Source organism: Strongylocentrotus purpuratus, unplaced genomic scaffold (assembly GCF_000002235.5).
Source record: "Strongylocentrotus purpuratus isolate Spur 01 unplaced genomic scaffold, Spur_5.0 spur5_scaffold_15, whole genome shotgun sequence".
NCBI lineage: Eukaryota > Metazoa > Echinodermata > Echinoidea > Camarodonta > Strongylocentrotidae > Strongylocentrotus > Strongylocentrotus purpuratus.
The window spans coordinates 508,658-527,546 of record NW_022145600.1 but is presented as its reverse complement, the minus strand read 5'-3'; the positions used below and the strand labels follow the sequence as shown (position 1 = coordinate 527,546).

Below are 18,889 nucleotides of genomic sequence, written 5' to 3'. Positions count from 1 at the left end.
TTTACTAAACCCAACACCACGCCTCGGTACCACTATGACACCCACTGCGTGTGACAGTAAGTATTACTTATCTTAAGATTCATCCTACCTGTACGAAAGCTTTAAAGGGAATAAGTTGTTATTGTTCCACTGTTGAAATAGAGCTTTCCAGTGTATAATGGGCACGACAAAAGCACCCACTTAATATGATTCTTTGCTACATTTAGACTTTAGTTCAATGTGGATGTACAGCGCAAGAAAGGCACAAAACAACTTGGTGCTGAAAACCTTTTAGCGGTCATGGTTCTTAAACAGTATCTGTGGAAGCAGTTCGTTGGCTTGAACTCCATTAAAGGGCTTAGCCGGGGATTACAAATATTCTGCCATCCATACGAAAGTCGGGATCCAACTTCCTAAATATTGTGTGTAGTCTCCTTCGCGACGAAAAGAGGAGGCCTGTCGAGAATAAAGCTTGATTAAAAAGGCAAATTTTTCGTTCTTATCTGCGTATCTTGTATGAATAAAAAACAAGGAAATACACCATGCTGATAAGAACATTTTTGCCATTGACGAGTACAGCTCCAAGATCCTTTATTTTTTTTAATACAACATTTATCATAATCAAAACGTATTGTCCTCGCAGTATGGTTGTCAATCACACTCAAGATCCTCATCAAAATTGGTCCTGCGATTCCATTCCCTATTTTCGATATAAATATGCCACTTTACAGATTACAGAAGTGACAGAAGCCTGCTAGAAACATGTGGTTCTATCTCTATAACACGTACGAGGTGGAAGTCAAAGTCTAAGGGGGGAATCAATCAGTCGAACGTACAGTAGATAATATGATCATAACAAGTTCATTTTGGCTGATTTATCCTAATATGTTTTAAACTATTTTCGGGGCAAATATAATGACATACGTGATACGTACATTATCCTTGATTATGACCATGTATACGTATTGTAAGCTTGTGTTTAATAGTAGGATTTAATGTGTTGTTTTCATGTAGTAGGTTGTTGATCTTTAGAAGTCCTTGAAGAGGGTTTACTTCGTGTTTGTGATTAGTCTGCAGCTCTGCATCGACGGAGACTTGCTTTCTCAAAACTTTAGAGTAGCAATAGAGTAGCTTTCGATAAACGCAACGGGATAATTAGCAGTGCGAATTGAGCTACTTAGCAAAGTGGTTTATTGTTTGGTACACAGCCTTGGTACAACTGTAACGGCTGGACCCACCACCATCTACATTCAAGCGGAATAAGTAGGGAAACCCGGTATTTACTCCAGCATTTACCCCCCTCGAGTGCATCCATACAGCTTTTTCAAACTTTTTTAATTCGAATTTTTTTCTATATGAAAGGTGAAAAAACCTTAACTGATGAAATCAAGATGAGATTTTTGAACGTCCATCATTATTTTTCTCTTTAAAGCGGAATTCCAAACGTGAACGCAAAACTCGGGAAAACGGCTTAATCCGGAGAAATAATTCACCGAATGAAACGTGCATATACCTTTTTGTACAAGACCAAGTCAGCTTATAGAGATGAAATTATGTTTCCTCTATGCAGCAAAGAATGTTGGAGCTTCCTCTATATAGTTCAAAGTGACCATCTTCCTTACTCTTATGTTAAATTATTTATTTTAAAGGAAGAAGGAACAGCCTATCAGTAAACCGTGAACGGGAAATCCACAATCATGTAACACTAATCAGTATGGACGCACTGCCCAAGACAAACAAAATTGAGGTTGTCTTTGCGGTACCGAATCGCCTTTCTTCTAGAGGATCAGAGGCACTCAAGCCCATTTAGAAAGTGACTGAGAAGGATGTGAGCTGATTATAGGGTTAATGACATCTTAATGATCGTTTTCTTCTAACCAGGTCTCTCTCGGGATATCTAGTCATAACAAATTTATAACGAACAACTTTGTCGGCGTGTTCGTAGAAAGAGTCAATTAACGTAACATTTCAATCATGTACACGAGGCGTTAGTTCGGTTACGTTATTATCTGCCTAGCTAATCAGCCTTGTGAAGGAATCTAACCCATACACCAGTTATTAACGTCATAATTAGCATTGTTTATTTTGCAGTCACTCTTACACGATATTACTCTCACAGAATGCGCCAAAGACCCCCCGCAATCACTGACGCAGTCTTACGTTAATTTAATGACGCATCGTACACAACGTGCTTAAATGAAGATGTGAGCTGATGACGTATTGGGTAACATATCCTGCACACTGATTTTGACACACATGCGCAATTTAATTACGCTGGCATTTTTTTTCGGGTATTACGTTATTGTAGGTAAAAGGTATTATGCCCGCTTACAATTGATCCTCGTCGTTTCATGAGAACTGGTATTTACACAACTTTGCTTTGGTTTATGTTATGTGTTAACGAGAACATAGTATGTTTTATTGTAGTTCTGAAATATACACTGATCTCATTCTTCGAGGGCCGCCCTTCAAAGAATCTTACAAGCTAGAGGTCCTTCTGGTTGTTTTAATACGTTCTGTCTTTTAGTTATTGCTATGCTCATTTATATTCTAATCTTGCCTCTCCTGAATAGAGAATAGTAACCTATTGAGAATATTTTTATTTATAGACTTTCCTTTTCCTTTTGCTGCTTAAATCTAAAGCAATTTTTTAGTCTATGAAGACTTTTCTATTAAGGACTACTTGATATGATTCATCATAAAATGCTGAGAATGCCAGTTGTAAATATCTGAATCAGGGCAATAACCTTATCGTATACGATGACATGTCCTTACAACTTAATATTTACTCCATTATACCATTATTGAATTAACAAAAAGAGAAATTCCACTATTTTAATATTAAATTGCTTATGATTTGAATAAAATAAGCTGAAGTATGACCTTAAAATCACAATTGTTGTGATTCAAAACTAAAATATGAATATGGATAGTTGATAAAGTGATCTTGAAACCTGTAGTGATTGGTAAGGTTTAGTGGTGTTGTGTGGTAAGCAGATCGTGCGAGCAATTAACCGTGAACTATGCCATTATCTCACATCAGATAAAACTAATTGATACAAAACGATTAATGGTCTATTCCTTTGAGCTCCTGGATCGTAATGTGTCAAGAACTATCACAAGTATCATCCACAACTCTAAGGTTGACCTCTAGAGTTCATAAACAACCTCTTTTAAATCGTTCCAACTAGCGCGATCAAATGAATCAATTATTATCCCAAAAAGCATATCAATTGGTGTAAGATTTTATCTGGGGTTGGCGCTGAATAGGTAGAGTCCTAATTTGATGTTATCGTATGTTCCTATTCTGTCGCGACAATTTCCAATCTTCGTATCTTGCTAATGGCTATCATTAGCGAAATTGACCCTAACAAGAGAAGTACTAAAAACTGAAGGTGGGATTTGCCCGGTTCACCATCCAATAAATAACGTGAACGAATTTTCACACTACTCCAGATGCTCTTGTGTTATTTAGTATGTTCTCCAATTCAAGACTTTATTGGAGATTTCAACCAAATCATACACGTATTCTCAAATGTTCATCCTATGGAAGTGGGAATCCACTTTGGGAAAGTCATTTTATGGACCACTTCTATTGGAATGGAAACAAAGCTATAAGAGAGGAATCAAATCTCCAAAAACTTATCCAGCTACTTATTTGGGGTTGAATTTCCACTCATTTGTATTTACATGTATGTAGGTCGTATCGACTAAACTGTATGTTGCGATGTTATAAAAACTCATCAAACCATATTTATATTCATTACTAAAGGAAGGTCATCTTATTTTTCCTTTAAACTTCTTGGCCAAACTTCACTGGTTTCATGTACATTTTTACTGGGCTTTGAGTACTGTTGAATGATTAGATCATCAGCCTGTTTTAAATCTCAGGAGATGATTCAGAACTATTAACTTTGTACCAGCATGACCAGGAAGCATTATGGATGTACTGATCAGTCTTTATGAAACATGTAGCGACATTCAATCAGTTATAGAAGGATTCAAAGATTTGTGGTAATATGAACTAGATAAAAGAAAGCAATTACCAATATGTTTTAGTTGTATATAATACATAGTTAGATGGGTATGGGTAGAGTTTCGTGACAAGATTGAATATCAGATTGAATAGTTCGGGGTTGTGTTAAACTGTTTGGTCGATCAACCAAACATTGGTTTGAGTGTCGGTTTATGTCGATCGGTTGTTTGGTCGGCCTTTATGTAAGTTTTATGATTGATTATTTTGTCATGTTTTAGGTAAGTTAACTGGATGATCAGTTGGTTGATTTTTTAGTGGTTGGTTGGATGGTGGGTTGGGTGGGTGGGTGTTTGATTAATTGGTTGGTTTAGTGGGTGTGTGGTTTGTAGGGTGGGTGGTTGGTCGGTTGGGTTCGTGGGTGGTTGGCTGAGTGGATGGGTAAATGGTTGTTTTTTGAGAGTGTGGGTGGGTGGGTGAGTGTTTAGCTGGGTGGATGGGTAAATGGTTGGGAGGCTGGGTGTGCGAGTGGGTGGGTGGATGGATTGGTGTGAGTGGGTGGTTGTTTGGGTGTATGGGTGGATGGGTAAATGGTTGGTTGTTGGGAGGGTGGGTGGGTGGGTGGATGGATTGGTGTGAGTGGGTGGTTGTTTGGGTGTATGGGTGGATGGGTAAATGGTTGGTTGTTGGGAGGGTGGGTGTGTGGGTGTGTGGGTGGATGGATTGGTGTGAGTGGGTGGTTGTTTGGGTGTATGGGTGGATGGGTAAATGGTTAGTTGTTGGGAGGGTGGGTGTGTGGGTGGGTGGGTGGATGGATTGGTGTGAGTGGGTGGTTGTTTGGGTGTATGGGTGGATGGGTAAATGGTTGGTTGTTGGGAGGGTGGGTGTGTGGGTGTGTGGGTGGATGCATTGGTGTGAGTGGGTGGTTGTTTGGGTGTATGGGTGGATGGGTAAATGGTTGGTTGTTGGGAGGGTGGGTGTGTGGGTGGGTGGGTGGATGGATTGGTGTGAGTGGGTGGTTGTTTGGGTGTATGGGTGGATGGGTAAATGGTTGGTTGTTGGGAGGGTGGGTGTGTGGGTGGGTGGGTGGATGGATTGGTGTGAGTGGGTGGTTGTTTGGGTGTATGGGTGGATGGGTAAATGGTTGGTTGTTGGGAGGGTGGGTGTGTGGGTGGGTGGGTGGATGGATTGGTGTGAGTGGGTGGTTGTTTGGGTGTATGGGTGGATGGGTAAATGGTTGGTTGTTGGGAGGGTGGGTGGGTGGGTGGATGGATTGGTGTGAGTGGGTGGTTGTTTGGGTGTATGGGTGGATGGGTAAATGGTTGGTTGTTGGGAGGGTGGGTGTGTGGGTGTGTGGGTGGATGCATTGGTGTGAGTGGGTGGTTGTTTGGGTGTATGGGTGGATGGGTAAATGGTTGGTTGTTGGGAGGGTGGGTGTGTGGGTGGGTGGGTGGATGGATTGGTGTGAGTGGGTGGTTGTTTGGGTGTATGGGTGGATGGGTAAATGATTGGTTGTTGGGAGGGTGGGTGTGTGGGTGGATGGATGGGTGTGAGTGGGTGGTTGGTTGGTTGGGTGGGTGAATGGTTGGTTGGGTGGATGGGTAAATGCTTGGTTGTTGGGAGGGTGGGTGTGTGGGTGGATGGATGGTTGGATGGGTAAATGCTTGGGTAGGTGGTTGGCTGGGTTGTTGGGTTGGTGGGTTGGTTAGTTAGATGATCAGTTGTTTGGTCGAGTGCTTGCTTCCTTGGTTGCGTGCTTTTTTTTTGGAAAGTTAGTTGGTCGGTTGTCTTTTTCTTTTTCTTTTTCTTTTCTTTTTTCTTGAGGGTATTTCGAGAACAATCCTTTTCATCACGTTCAAGAGGCGTTGTCACTATGATGTTCTTAACCTTCTCCTTAGTACTCGTGGACGTTGCACGCTGTCCAGTGACCGGATCTGTTATTAATCTGGAGAACACGATTTTAATCAATGCGATTTCTTTTCCCCACATTGCACATGTTAGCGAAACGTCACTCAAATGCGAGCACCGTATCAGCCAGGCTAAGTTTGCTCGAATCAACAAGAAATAGACGTCTTCAAAGTTTTCGAATTAGGAAAAAATCGTTTGTATTAATAATTTTCTTGGCCTGTTTAGAGTGGAAAAGATTGGGATTTTGAAGCAGAGAGTAAACATGATGTAGACGTACGGTTTGACAGCTCAGTACTAGCTCGGCGCCATGTTTGACATAGGCAACATTTAGCTCAGACTTTCGCTTTATTTCTCCCCTCCACTAAACGCCATCATATCGGACATAACATACCAAAGCGAAACCCGGAACGGGGTAAAGAAAGGCGGCGTGCATTTGTTTTAAAAATGAGGTCCTCAGTAATTATGTGTCCAAATTTAAAACACAGGGTTATTCACAAAACTTGATACGACTTGTCTCAAATTATCTTCCAATTCTTGCGAGTCCATTCTACTATCTGTAGTAGATCGAGACGTATTTGTCAAGAAATAGACCTTTTCTAATATTGATTTTATTCATTATTTTTTAAAGGCGGTGAACTAAAATCATATCACTGGCATGGAGACATCTGTATTTCTGAATAAGATTAAATATTCCCTTAAAACCCTCCCCCCCCCCCTTTCCTATCTTACTCCAACTATTTCTTTCTTTTTTTTTATTTTTTTTTTATTTCAAGTAACATATTCTAACAAAACCCATCACCTTTATGTTCATACCGTATACTCTTATAATACTCTTATGATAGATCAATGATAAATATACACAGTATAAAAATTATATGATAGTTTGTATAGTTTGTATGCAATAGACAATGTCATTCGACTTTCTTCAAAACCATTTCACATTGCGTTATTCGTATAAATTACTCAAAATTGATCTTAATACAGACAAAAGCCCTAGTACATTGTAAGGTTTTAAAGGAGACCAGTTTTATATAGTATCCATTGGAAGTCCATGAAGTGCTTGCTATGAATAGTGCATTTTGTTCTAAAAATAGTCCTTTACAAACACGATACCTTATTAGTATCGTATTCTTAAGCTCTAATTCCAAACCTTGAAGCATGTAACGGTACAGAATTAAGATTGGCAATTTATTTTCTGAATCAAGGGTGAGCAACCGATTCCGAGATTTTTAAAGAACCCAAGAAACTAAAGGCCAACATCATTGTATGAATCAAATTGGAAAGCTCATTAGTTTTATACCTACACATGTGTTTTATTTTATTTTGCATCTCTAACAAGTTGTGGGGTAAACGTCCGTCCCGCTTCCACGATTGACGTCCAAAGGGATCACTCACCCAAAGATGAAATCAATCTTCAAAGAGTCAGACTGATATGTCATAATGACTGTAGCTCCCCCCCCCCTGTTTCTCTCTCTCTCTCTCTCTCTTTCTCTCTCTCTCTATCTCTCTCACTCTATCCTCTTCTCTTCTCCCAATTGTTCTCTTTCCTTTTCTCTTTCTTTCCTACTTCATTTCACTTTCCTATTATCGTCATTATAGACATGACTGTTTACTAAGTTATATTACTTTAATGCCATGATTTAAAGTGCACGGCCCAAATAATGTTTATACCCAGAGATGGTGGAGAAGGAATTAAGGAGGAGAAAAGCAGAGAAAGATGATAACTCTGGAAAAGAAGAAGAAAAGGAGGGTGAAGAAAACGAAAAAGAAGAAGAAAAAATAAAAGAAAGTGAAAAGACAAGAAAAGAAAATGAAGAATGGAGAAAGAGATACAGATAAGAGAATAAGATACACGACAAATACAAGAAACATAGTATTTTGAACTATCATCATTACGCTCTGGATTCTTGTGTTTAGACAACAGACTCTTTTCTCTCTCCTCATATCCATGAATCTACTAGGAACTGGAAAAGAAAGAGGGAGGTATACTCACTGAAATTCCTTCTCATTAATGATGTTGATAGTTGCGAGGTTCTGATATGTCTATTGGTCACATTCAGCTCATTTTGTCACACTAGTCACATGAAGCTCTAGGGTAGAGGCTATCGTTTCAGGACATAAGATCCTTCCACAAGACTACAATGCATCTCAACACATGAAAACACCACATGTAGAATTCCCGCGCTGGAAGCATCTACACAACGTCCAAAGAAAACGGAGCCTCTTTCCTACTTTATCATGCGTATATCACATTTTCGACTATGTAAATCCACTGCTCTACGACTTTTTCAATTCTCATATAATTTTTGTCCATATCCTATCATCCTTTTTGTACAATCAACACTTTTCTACAAACTCTACATTTCTCGAAATAAATATACCTAATAAGAATGGAATTTTCCATCTTGATTTACGATTTAGATGATGAACGAAAAGGTGCTTCTTAGACATTATAGTTAGAGCTCAAAAATATAATTTGAAATAACCTCCAAAAAGTAAACCAATCGCTAGTCGGAACGAAATATTATTCAAGGAAGGGGCCAAGCATTTCTTGGGACATCCTATACCCCCTCCCCCCACCATCATCTATTATCTGGATGAGACTGATCTACAGAGTGATATATTCTTTGCCCAAATCGCATGTACAACTGTATAATAAGGTCTCCTTTTCATAACAGATTCGAGGTAAGCGTAAAAACGGAGAAAGAGACAGAAGGAAATCAATCCTTTTCAAATGGAAAAGGATAAGAAAAGACACACATTAACGATGCTATGAACAGGTTTCACTCTCTTCGACAAATCCTTGTATAAATGATGATGGGAAAGGGGGGAAGAGTTGTATTTCAATAACCAAATCAATCTGTCAGAATGTTCAACTTTAATCTCTAATAATTCACATACGCAGTTTTTTTTACATTAGAATCCCTATTTTTTTAAGCAGTATACTCCCATGACATGTCATGAAGCATATTTTGCTTCTAAAATATTTTTGTCGTACTATTTCAAAATCTCATCTTTTTATGCAATTAATCCTGTTGAAATGAAATGAACAGGTGTGCTTATTTTCGAAATGCCCACATAATGGCATTTCAAATGTTTTTTTTACACGCTTTGAACTGGTGAAGAAAATATAATACTGTCTTATTGAATGAGCTGCATGAATAATGGGGAAATATACAGACGAGAGAAGAAAACCGTCAAAATATATTATACAAGCAGGCACATAATGAGAAAGGGGAGAGATAGACAGAGATAGACAAGGAGAAACAAAGTGAAGTGGGTGATATGCAGACACACCCTGATTTTTACTTTGTCTTTATAATAATGGTGACCCGAAAAATCCTCGCAATTAATTTATTTCTAACTTTTTTAAAACATACACTTTTCTTCTTTTTCCTTCTCTTCCACTTTCCTTCTCATTCTCCTTCCTGCTCTCAAGTTTTACTTCCTCCATGATAGCTTCATTTCCTTTCTTTCATTGATTTTCCTTATATCTAATTTTCTATTTAAGATGGTTGTTTTATTTCTTAAACACATCACCCTGCATACATATACATGTACATGACTTGTTATGATAGCTTGAATGCGAACGTGAAAATTTCGTACCCACATTCGTTGAAACTCGACAAGTCGGTTGATTTCGATACGATTTTTGACCCACAATTCGCATCCCAGCATCAACACGCTTCTTTTTTTTTCTTTTCCCTCTCATCTTTTGCCAATTGTGTATACTCGGTGGTGACAAGATCATAGTGCTTTAAGGCGCCCTGATGAATGACGGCTCTAGAAATACATTAACCGTGTTAAACATATCCAGAACCGCTTTAAATACACTTGATGACAGGGAGCCGGAGACACGGCTCTTCCTTTGGAAACAAAAGGATGTAAAGCGGGAAAATTATAGAACTGGAGGAGGAGAGAGATGAAGGGGAAATGGGGTAGTGGAGAGAGCGAGATGGAGATACTAAGGGGAAGAAAGATATGAATGGCATGAAAGCGGGGAGGGACGATGGAGGGCGATTAAGCAGAGGATTGTGTATATATTTTGAGAGAGGTGCAGCTAAAGTGAAGGAAAGATGGAGAGAAATATAGAGCAAGAGGGTAAGGGATAACAGGGGGAAGGGGAATAAAGGAGAGGTAGACAGAGACAGTGAGACATGGAAGAGAGGAGAGGAAGAAAAGGGGTGAGGAGAAGGTTAAGACAGGTTTAGGGTCAATTACAAAGAGTAAAATATTTTCATAGAATCCTGGATTGGGTTTCTTGGATTAGACGCTTAGGGATTCATGGTCTGCTTGTTCAACAAGGAACGGCAATGGAAGGGGGAAAAAACGAAATTTTGTTTTGCCTTCTCATCATAACTTTCCGTTAATTCTGTTTTCTTAACTTTCTCTTTCCACGACCCTTTTCTTCCTTTACCGCCTCACTCTTCTCTCTCTCTCTCTCTCTCTCTGCCCCTTAATTCTCTTTTTGTTTACCTTTTCTATATATATATCTCTTTCTCTCTATCTTTCTCTCTCATTTCATACAACACACACAAACGCACGCACACACACTTTCTCCCCCTTTCTCTCTCTCTCTCTCTCTCCCTTTCTCTTTCGATTTCTCCGTCTACATTTCTGTGTCGTGACCTAAGGAAACCAAAAAAAAAAGAAAAAAGTTTGTAGTCTTCGGAAGACACGTTGTAGCACTTAACAATGCCATTGGGATTACTCGCCTTCACTTGTGTGTGATAGTATAGGATTCTTTCTTCACAATCCTGTTATCATTACTAGTCTGTGTTTATCACCATGGTTATCTGTTCTGTCCTCCAGAAACAATATATTAGTTGTTATGACGCTCTCTATTTCATACGACATCCTATATTCTACATCTCCCAAATCCGTCTCCACCGTTGCGTTCCATTTAAACTGCTTTAATGTCCCTTTTCTGATATCTTTCTTTGCCCTATCTCTTATAAACAATTTGCCACAATCTCAATTATTTCGTGTAACTATCTGTATTGCTAGATAACCATAAATATGACAAAATCGAATTAACATATCGAATAAAAAGTTTATAAATTATTAAAAACCCGGGCGGATAAAACAAAATTGAATACGCGTTAGAGAATCATTTTGTATTGGATATTTTAATGTCAAAACATCTTCCCGATCAAATTGAAAAATGTTCGTTTTGTTACGTGCATTCCAATTTAACCATTTAAAACTGTTGATTCTCAAAAATCATTAAAATTGCGTATTCTAATCATCTTTCATTGTGCTGACATAACTGTAATACCCTTTTAAAGTCTTTTTTGTCAATCTTATAAACATTATACTTACTTAAGAAATTGTCGAATTTGTCATAAATTTTCTTGATCCTTTTCCAGTATTTCCAATTTAGTATATTTTTTAAATAAACTCGATTTACGGTCGAGACATGTGGCCTGTAGATCTTAATTAGTTTCGTATGTATGTAGATTGCAAATGCTTTATAGCTGATCGGCTAAACGTCATGCAAGTGCTTTGAATGTATGACTATTAATGAATAAATGATAAGGCAATTATCGATTGGAGTTCAACAGCAGTTCACGGTAATTCAGTCAAACATTGTCGACTCTCGGTGAAATCCACCGTATTTCTCTGAAGTTGTGTTTGAAGGTGACTACAGTTCACTAAATAGTTATGAATTATGATGTATTCGTTGTAGATTATGATGTATTCGTTGTATAATCGCGGTAAAAAGTGGAATTTAGAGAATTTTTGAGAGAAAAAAGTATGTCAGGCTCTTTTATCTTCTGTTTTGTGGCGTATCTATTCAGACTGAACGGTTTCTTAATGATCAATTGCGGATAGATCACGCTCAAATCTACAGACCAAATAAAAACGGGGCAAAGCCATGATTCAGGCGAGGAATGCATCTTTCTCACAAAATAAACCTCATAAAGTGTTGTTTCTTGGCTATATGTACAAGCTTACCACGCAAATATTTATCCACACTCTGTGTGAAAGATCAATGGCTGATAAATACATTTTTCACAATTCTGCTTCTTTTCTTTGCATGTCTCTCCCAGTCAGATCATTGATACAATTTCAATATACGGAATGCCTCTATTTGTGTCGCTCATATCGTGTGATAAACTTGCCCCAAGCGAAATTTAACAAAAGGTCGGGGGATTTAGACTCTATTTTTCTATTTCGTCTCATTCTCTTGAAGCTGTTCAAAATCAATGACCTCTGTATGAGCATGAGGGAACGAAGCTTGCTTGGCTGAGAGTAGGATTGTTTACCCCATCTTACCGCCAACTTAATCAACTCTTAAATTACCCCTAAATAGCACTCTAATTATTGTTTTACTTCTATTCCTACGTAATAGCTTGCTTTGTTATCAAACCGCTTAAAGGAATCATGTCGGGATGAAAAAAATGAACTGCAACCACTAATGGTACGTTTTGAGATAGAGGTAAGTGTTCATATTTTGAGCAAAGTAGTGACATCATTGTGACCTCGTGTTATATTAAGTCTCGAGTAAACAGTTTAAGTATTTTCTTACAACCATCTTCACCACGGTAATATGAATTCTCAATATATCTTGAAGCTAATATAAAGGAAAAATATGATGACAAAGAATATTGTGTACACCTGTATTTAATGAGTTTATAAGCTTACATCGATAATTTTCTATTCTCAAGAAAATGTGTATGTGTGCGTGTACGTGTACGATTATAACTTTAAATGATCGCTGGTGACTTATAACATATCAATTTGTAAATAAGGTGTTTTTATCAAGTGTAAAACATTTAATGTATTTTAATGACATGAATATACTTTATCATGTCATCTTTTCTCAGAGTTTTAAAATTAAAACTTATACTACGTGGTAACAACGCTGATGATATAATATCTCTAAGAAAAGCCCTGATCGATTATCAAAACCTTTAATCTAGTCCTAGACAAATCAATATGACCAGACAATTTTGGGGGGAAAATAAGATGGTTTTTAAACGAAATGTATATGCAGTTATCGATAATAGGCAAAACTACTATATTTCTAGGGTTGTCCCATAGCTATTCCTGATATTAATTTCATTCTGGCTCAACTGAGTCTCAAATGTATCACTTTCCCATTTCATCAAAATCAATGTGCATTTTTCAAAAGGATAACCAATACTCATTATTTGTCTTGTTTGAAGCTCATTTCGGGAAAATTACATTATGTTGACGAAAGAAATACGAGTGGCATCTAACATAGCTGCCAAATGTGAGGTAAAGTGCCTTTCTGGGTTTCTCTCACCTAATCGTTCAGCAAAAGAGGGACAAAACATATTCACGCAGAGGTTGCATACATAAGATCTACTTTGTCTAATTATATATAATTGGGCCAATTTTCTTTTGTTTGACAATCCTGTACACTAAGAGGCGTGTTTCACACACTTTGAGTGTCAACCACTCAGGGTTTTTCATTGAATGGTATACTCTATACATCATACCTGATTTAGCATTTGTGTTGTTTTCCTCAAATAATATTTGTTTTCAGCAATGATCTGTGACAGATTGGAGCTCCAAAGAAAAGAGGAAAACAGACGCATGCTTGATGAATTGTACACAAATCAAGTGGAAACAGAGTTCAGTCTAGTACCACTAACTAGCCTACTTTTTGCATTGGCATCAACTTATTGATATGCACTGCACACCATGATGGCTTTAAGCATCGGCTTAAAGTGAGCATTGACGCCTAAGTAGCAATAACAACTGTGCTACTGATTTTATTATCAACAAAGCCCTCGGACAATGCCTCGTATTATCTGCCTAAGAATAGATTGTAATGCAGCTATGAAAGTGTATGTAAAATGAATATGATGGGTTGATAGACATTATTAGTTGCATACGTCATGAGTATGGGATAGTCTGAATCTATGCAGTTAGAAACATAATTGAAATTATACAATTAATTTTAAATGGGACGTACTATAGGAGCGGTGACTATATAATTTAAACAGCTCAGATGCTAAGGAGTAGATAGATATACAAAAATGGTAAAGCAGTAGACAGTGACAGAGGTGGAATTACAGAAAGATTGATATGAGTTGTATCAACAAAGGTAGCAATGTAGTATCATTGACTAAGTTGACTGTTGATAAATTTCCCTCCTTCTATAACTGATGTCAAATAATGCACTTTCTTGAATATTGATCTCACATTCCTCTTGGTTTCCTGTGAATTACCCGACCAGAGGCAGAGATAAATCAAACTGAATTTCAACCATCAAGCATTAATGATTCATTACGTCTCAACATACGGACTTTACACCCCCATCTTTCCAATTCTCCACAATAGATTCTAATTCCAACAAAGTTGTAAATGTATTCATGTTGCCCTGCCAAAAATCCCTAATTTTCCAGTGAAGATTTGATTAATTGACCGGCATGTATGTTACTGCACATCCACTTCATAGTGGGTATTTGTACTGCAGGAATATAAGCATGATCGGCATACTTATCATACCACTTCAAATCATATTTTCTACGAATAAGTGTTGTGCATTTCTAAATCTAGATCTACATCTAAAATGTACACACGACAAAGAAAGTAGAGAAAATGCTTCAAAATTGGTATTGAGATTTATGACCCAAATAAATGTCAACTGGACGGAAACCTGTACTGTGAATTTGCGTTAAAATAGCTATATACTAACTGACAGAAGAGTGAAAAATACAAATTCTTTTCCATAACTGATTGTAAATATAATTTAGACGTCATTAATCGTTATAGGCAGCACTAAATGGCACAACTAAAAAACAGATGTGGACAATTATCCAGAGACATTTTGACCGACTCCAAAGTTAGGGAAAAGTATACTATTGATCAATTTCTTGTAAATCGATCACACTTTTTGATTGACAGTATGAAAAGTACAGTCTGGTCTTAGTGAAAATTGGTTATTCCCCATAAATCGGATACAAATTAAATGAAATTAATCTTAATTAAAGACTTAATTTTTACAATACAAAAATATATTTTTAAAGACTGCGCTATTCCCTTGCAAATGGTGCATGGTTAATTAGTGATGTAAAAATACAATGTTCAATGCATGTCAAGGATAAATTATGTTTTAGTTGATAAAAAGGCATCCCTTTGTTCAAATTGGTGATTGAAAAGCACGATGCTTTGTTTCGAATTCAAATTAATTGACTGGTGTTATTACATTTCTTATCTACAGAGATCAATGAGGAATGTATCTAACAATCGAAAACAAAATGGAATTCATTGAAATATATATTTTGAATAATTAATGGCGTTTTGATCTCTTCCTGGAAATTGTTTAATCGATTTGATTGTCATTCATTCATTTACGTTGGTAGTTCATATACAGTAGGTGCCTCGATAAGAGAAGGAAATGAAAGGAAAGAGTAGGTTCTTGATATATTTTCAACCAGCCGTTCTGAAAATGCCCAAATTGATGTAAACAAACAATATGGGTACAATTATTGGTTTATGAATGCAGGTATCCTGAGAGAGGAAATTCCCGCATGCCTGGCTATGATTATGAAAATGATGAGATGCATGTTCGGGACGGTTACCTCATTCTCCGGCTCCGATTTGAATGTAGGAGGATGGAGTATGAATGGATGCAGTCCCATGGGATGTCATGAATAATTAATTTCCTCCTCACCCCATTACCTTACACAGTTAATCATCCCTGTTCCAAGCTGCTCTGAGTTCACAAAGAAACCTTGGTTGTTTCCTCCCGCCCCATCTAACCGGCTTTTTGTACGTTTTTCGTTTCAATAATTAATTTTCGCAATCTTCGATTCAAGGTGTGGATATCAAGCAAGACACTGATCTCACAATGGGGTTTGTTCTCAATCTAGGTGTCATGTCAGTCAAGAAAACTACCTATAAGGACTTTACTATTACAATTCTAAATAGTGGTGTATGGTATTCATGCATTTCGATATAACATTCATCTTTTTTACACTATTTTTAAATATTTATTTTAAATTGGTTTGATTTTTATGATTATCAACTTCGCCCTACACATGTCATCATATTTTATATTATTTTTTGTTTATGTTTAGTTGATGTTATATAGAAAAGAGTTTCCAATTACTTGATACTTGGTAGGATTCTTCCAGAAGACGCCGTAAATGTGTTTAAACTGGAGGTTAACAGTTGTATTATATAAAGATCCCGAACATCAGCACATTGTTACAAGTAATTAAAAACGAAAAGCAACACAAAATTAAAAAGTAGAATCAAAATGGTAAAAATATGGAAAACACATTGCAAATCTATATAATGTACGGAAAACACGTAATAAAGGCTTTTTTTTAACATCAAATGCCTTTTTGCTACATGTGTAATGCAAGAAGTACTACCATGTGCTAGTAGTAGTAGTACCTTGCAAAACAACATATTTCTTCGTGTCTGAATCACGTTTCTCTCGCGTAGGATTAAAGGCACCATTAGCTTATTCTGAAACGTACTTTTTTGTCAAGGATAACATTTTCTGGGAAGCGAGATTTTTACGTATGGTGATAGTTTCAAGGCATTCCTTTGAAATTACTTCTTTTTTTACCCTGTTGTATATAATAACCCATAGTTATCCATGACACATTACAAATATAATTTTCTTTGTTTCATTCTTTTTGAAAATCGATATTGAAGTTTCTAAACAAAACATTTACCATTTTATCCCTAAAACTTCCAGTGATATCCTTTTCTTACATTAAAAAAAAAAATATGGCATTTTCATAACCATGTCATAACGTTAAAACTACCTTTAATAGTTTAGATTATATTGAGAGTAACTAGTGGAATAATAATTTGAGCTTCATTACTTCTTCATTCCTCACAAATTCACGTTCAAAATATTGTGATATATATATATTTATTTTTATAAGGAGTCTGGCATTTTGCGCTACTTACCAAACTGAACACCGTTACTTTAAGTCAATTTATATTCATGTTATTAGAATAGCAAGCCTAGAACTTATTCATATGATCAGCCCAAGGCAATGTTCGTTTAATTACTATTTCGACATGTGACTGGACATTAATGAGGCCTACTTGTGATTGTCCGAGTTCTACGCGCCAGCATGTTAGCTTAATTTGACTGTGGCGGCACCGGACTGGCCTGTGGCGCCTTGCAAGTTAGAGTTGGTTCCAATACCATTCGATGCAAACCCTCTTTGCCTTGAAAACATTCTCAATACATTATCAAATTGATGAAATACAAACTAGTTGAATTATCGACACTGAACGATACTTTTAAGACGATTGGTAGTCTTTATGACACGTAATGCTTATCAGCATTTGAGATGTCATGAATTCCACGGAAATTGTAAGACTATCCATAACGCTAATTGCAAAGGTGACAGATTACAGATTACACAATATATTCCCCTTTTGATGTGTGTTTTTCCTTTCTAGTTGATTGTTTTTACATATACCAATGACTTAATCGTTTATATTTAAAAAGTGGAAATACAATTTTTAAACTCACCTTTCTCTGAATAACTTCTGACTGTATTTGCTGCTGGGGCTGTATCATCATCGTGATTAAAATCCTCCGAGGTTTTATCATTTTGCGAACCTTGTAACTTTTCATAGAGATCCAACATAAAAGAAGGTGCTTCTTTCACGGCCTTTTTATCAAGCTTCGGCAGTGCAGAGAGGCCAAATGATGTCAGTAACCTCCTCTCGGCGTCCCCTTCAACTTTAGGGTTTGAATAATCCGAATAGTCGTCCTCTTCATCCTCTTGCTCGTCATCATCGACATCGTTCGATTTTTGGTCGTTGTTTCCGTAGGGTGAATCGTTTTCATGCCATGGTGGTGCCTCTTGCTCGGATCGTAAGCCGCCTGGTGTTCGGCGTGACGCCGACCCGCCTCGCCGCCTCTTCCCATAATGTTCCGTGGCGTCGAGAGGAGAACATGTAACCCGTGATAAAATAACAAGAATAAAAGAAATCCGTATTGTAGCTAGGGCAAAATTGGGCATCATCATGTCAACAACGACAGCAACAAGAAGAAAAATATCTCCCTGGTCGATGATATCAGCGAGCTAAAACGACGACGACCGGACTACACTGGCGAGTTGTCGTATTGATGTTTGCTCATCTAAAAGCTTGGAATCGACGATGCTATTGGAGAAAAGTGATGAGGAAGAAATGTTCGATTGTCCAACCAGTCATCCTGCTGAGATGCGATGGAAATGAAACAGGGCTGGGAAAATGGAGACAAAAATTAGAAAAGGAAGCCGAGAAATGCAGTACAGGTCCCCGGTATTGGTCTATATCAATGCGTAAACTCAGCTTTAAATGAGCTTTACAAACTCGTACGAAAGGCAATCGGGCGCAAAGGTTTTAGAGGCTCTCTCTCTCTCTCTCTCTCTCTCTCTCTATTTCTCTCTATTTCTCTCTCTCTCTCTCTCTCTCTCTCTCTCTCTTTCTCTCTCCCTCGTTGTGCCTCAACGATCCTTCTCTTTCTTTTCTTGTTTTATTCGCTTTTTCTGTCTCTCTGTGTCGCTACATCTGTTACTGTATCTGGACGAATAATGGTTTCGCGAGTGGGGCTCTGGCCATCCATGACTGAGCGAGACTGAACGGTCTTGTGTCGAGAAGGCAAGCTTGACGTATCTATTTAGCGCACGGGTATTCATTGGGGTTGGTAGGCTCGCATCAAACACAACCATCAATCAGTCCCAAATAGGCATACTAGCCCCGATGTAACCTCTAAATTGAAGAGCCAGATATGACAGAGAGAGCGAGAGGGAGGGAGAGGGAGGGAGAATGAAAGAGGGAGAAAGAGAGAGAGAGAGATAGAGAGAGAATGAGGGCGATAGTGTGTGGGGTGAGATGGGGAGAGGGGGAGAGGAAGGGGTGTGAGGAAGGGGTGTGGGGTGGAAACCCAGATAGGATAGGTTAGCGGAATATTCTATATCTATATATTTAGCGAATGCGCCTTTCGTCTACTGATGATCGTTATGGTGGCCATTTACAGTTAACTCCTAAACCAATACCTTGTAAATTTAATGTTTTCTTTGGGTT

At 37.7% G+C, this 18,889-nt stretch overlaps 1 protein-coding gene across 2 annotated transcripts in view; it reads right to left on the bottom strand.

The window, feature by feature from the left end:
- The window catches only part of LOC100891353 (bone morphogenetic protein 7), a 52,953-nt gene extending 34,421 nt beyond the window's left edge, over nt 1-18,532 (bottom strand). For both annotated transcript variants that reach the window (XR_004064087.1, XM_030985293.1), the window contains exon 1: nt 17,346-18,532. Coding sequence is in view for 1 of the 2 variants with exons in the window: in XM_030985293.1 (XP_030841153.1) it covers nt 17,346-17,847 (502 nt within the window). In the remaining variant the exon portion in view is untranslated. The remainder of the gene's footprint in view (nt 1-17,345) is intronic.
- Between the last annotated feature and the right edge of the window lie 357 nt (nt 18,533-18,889).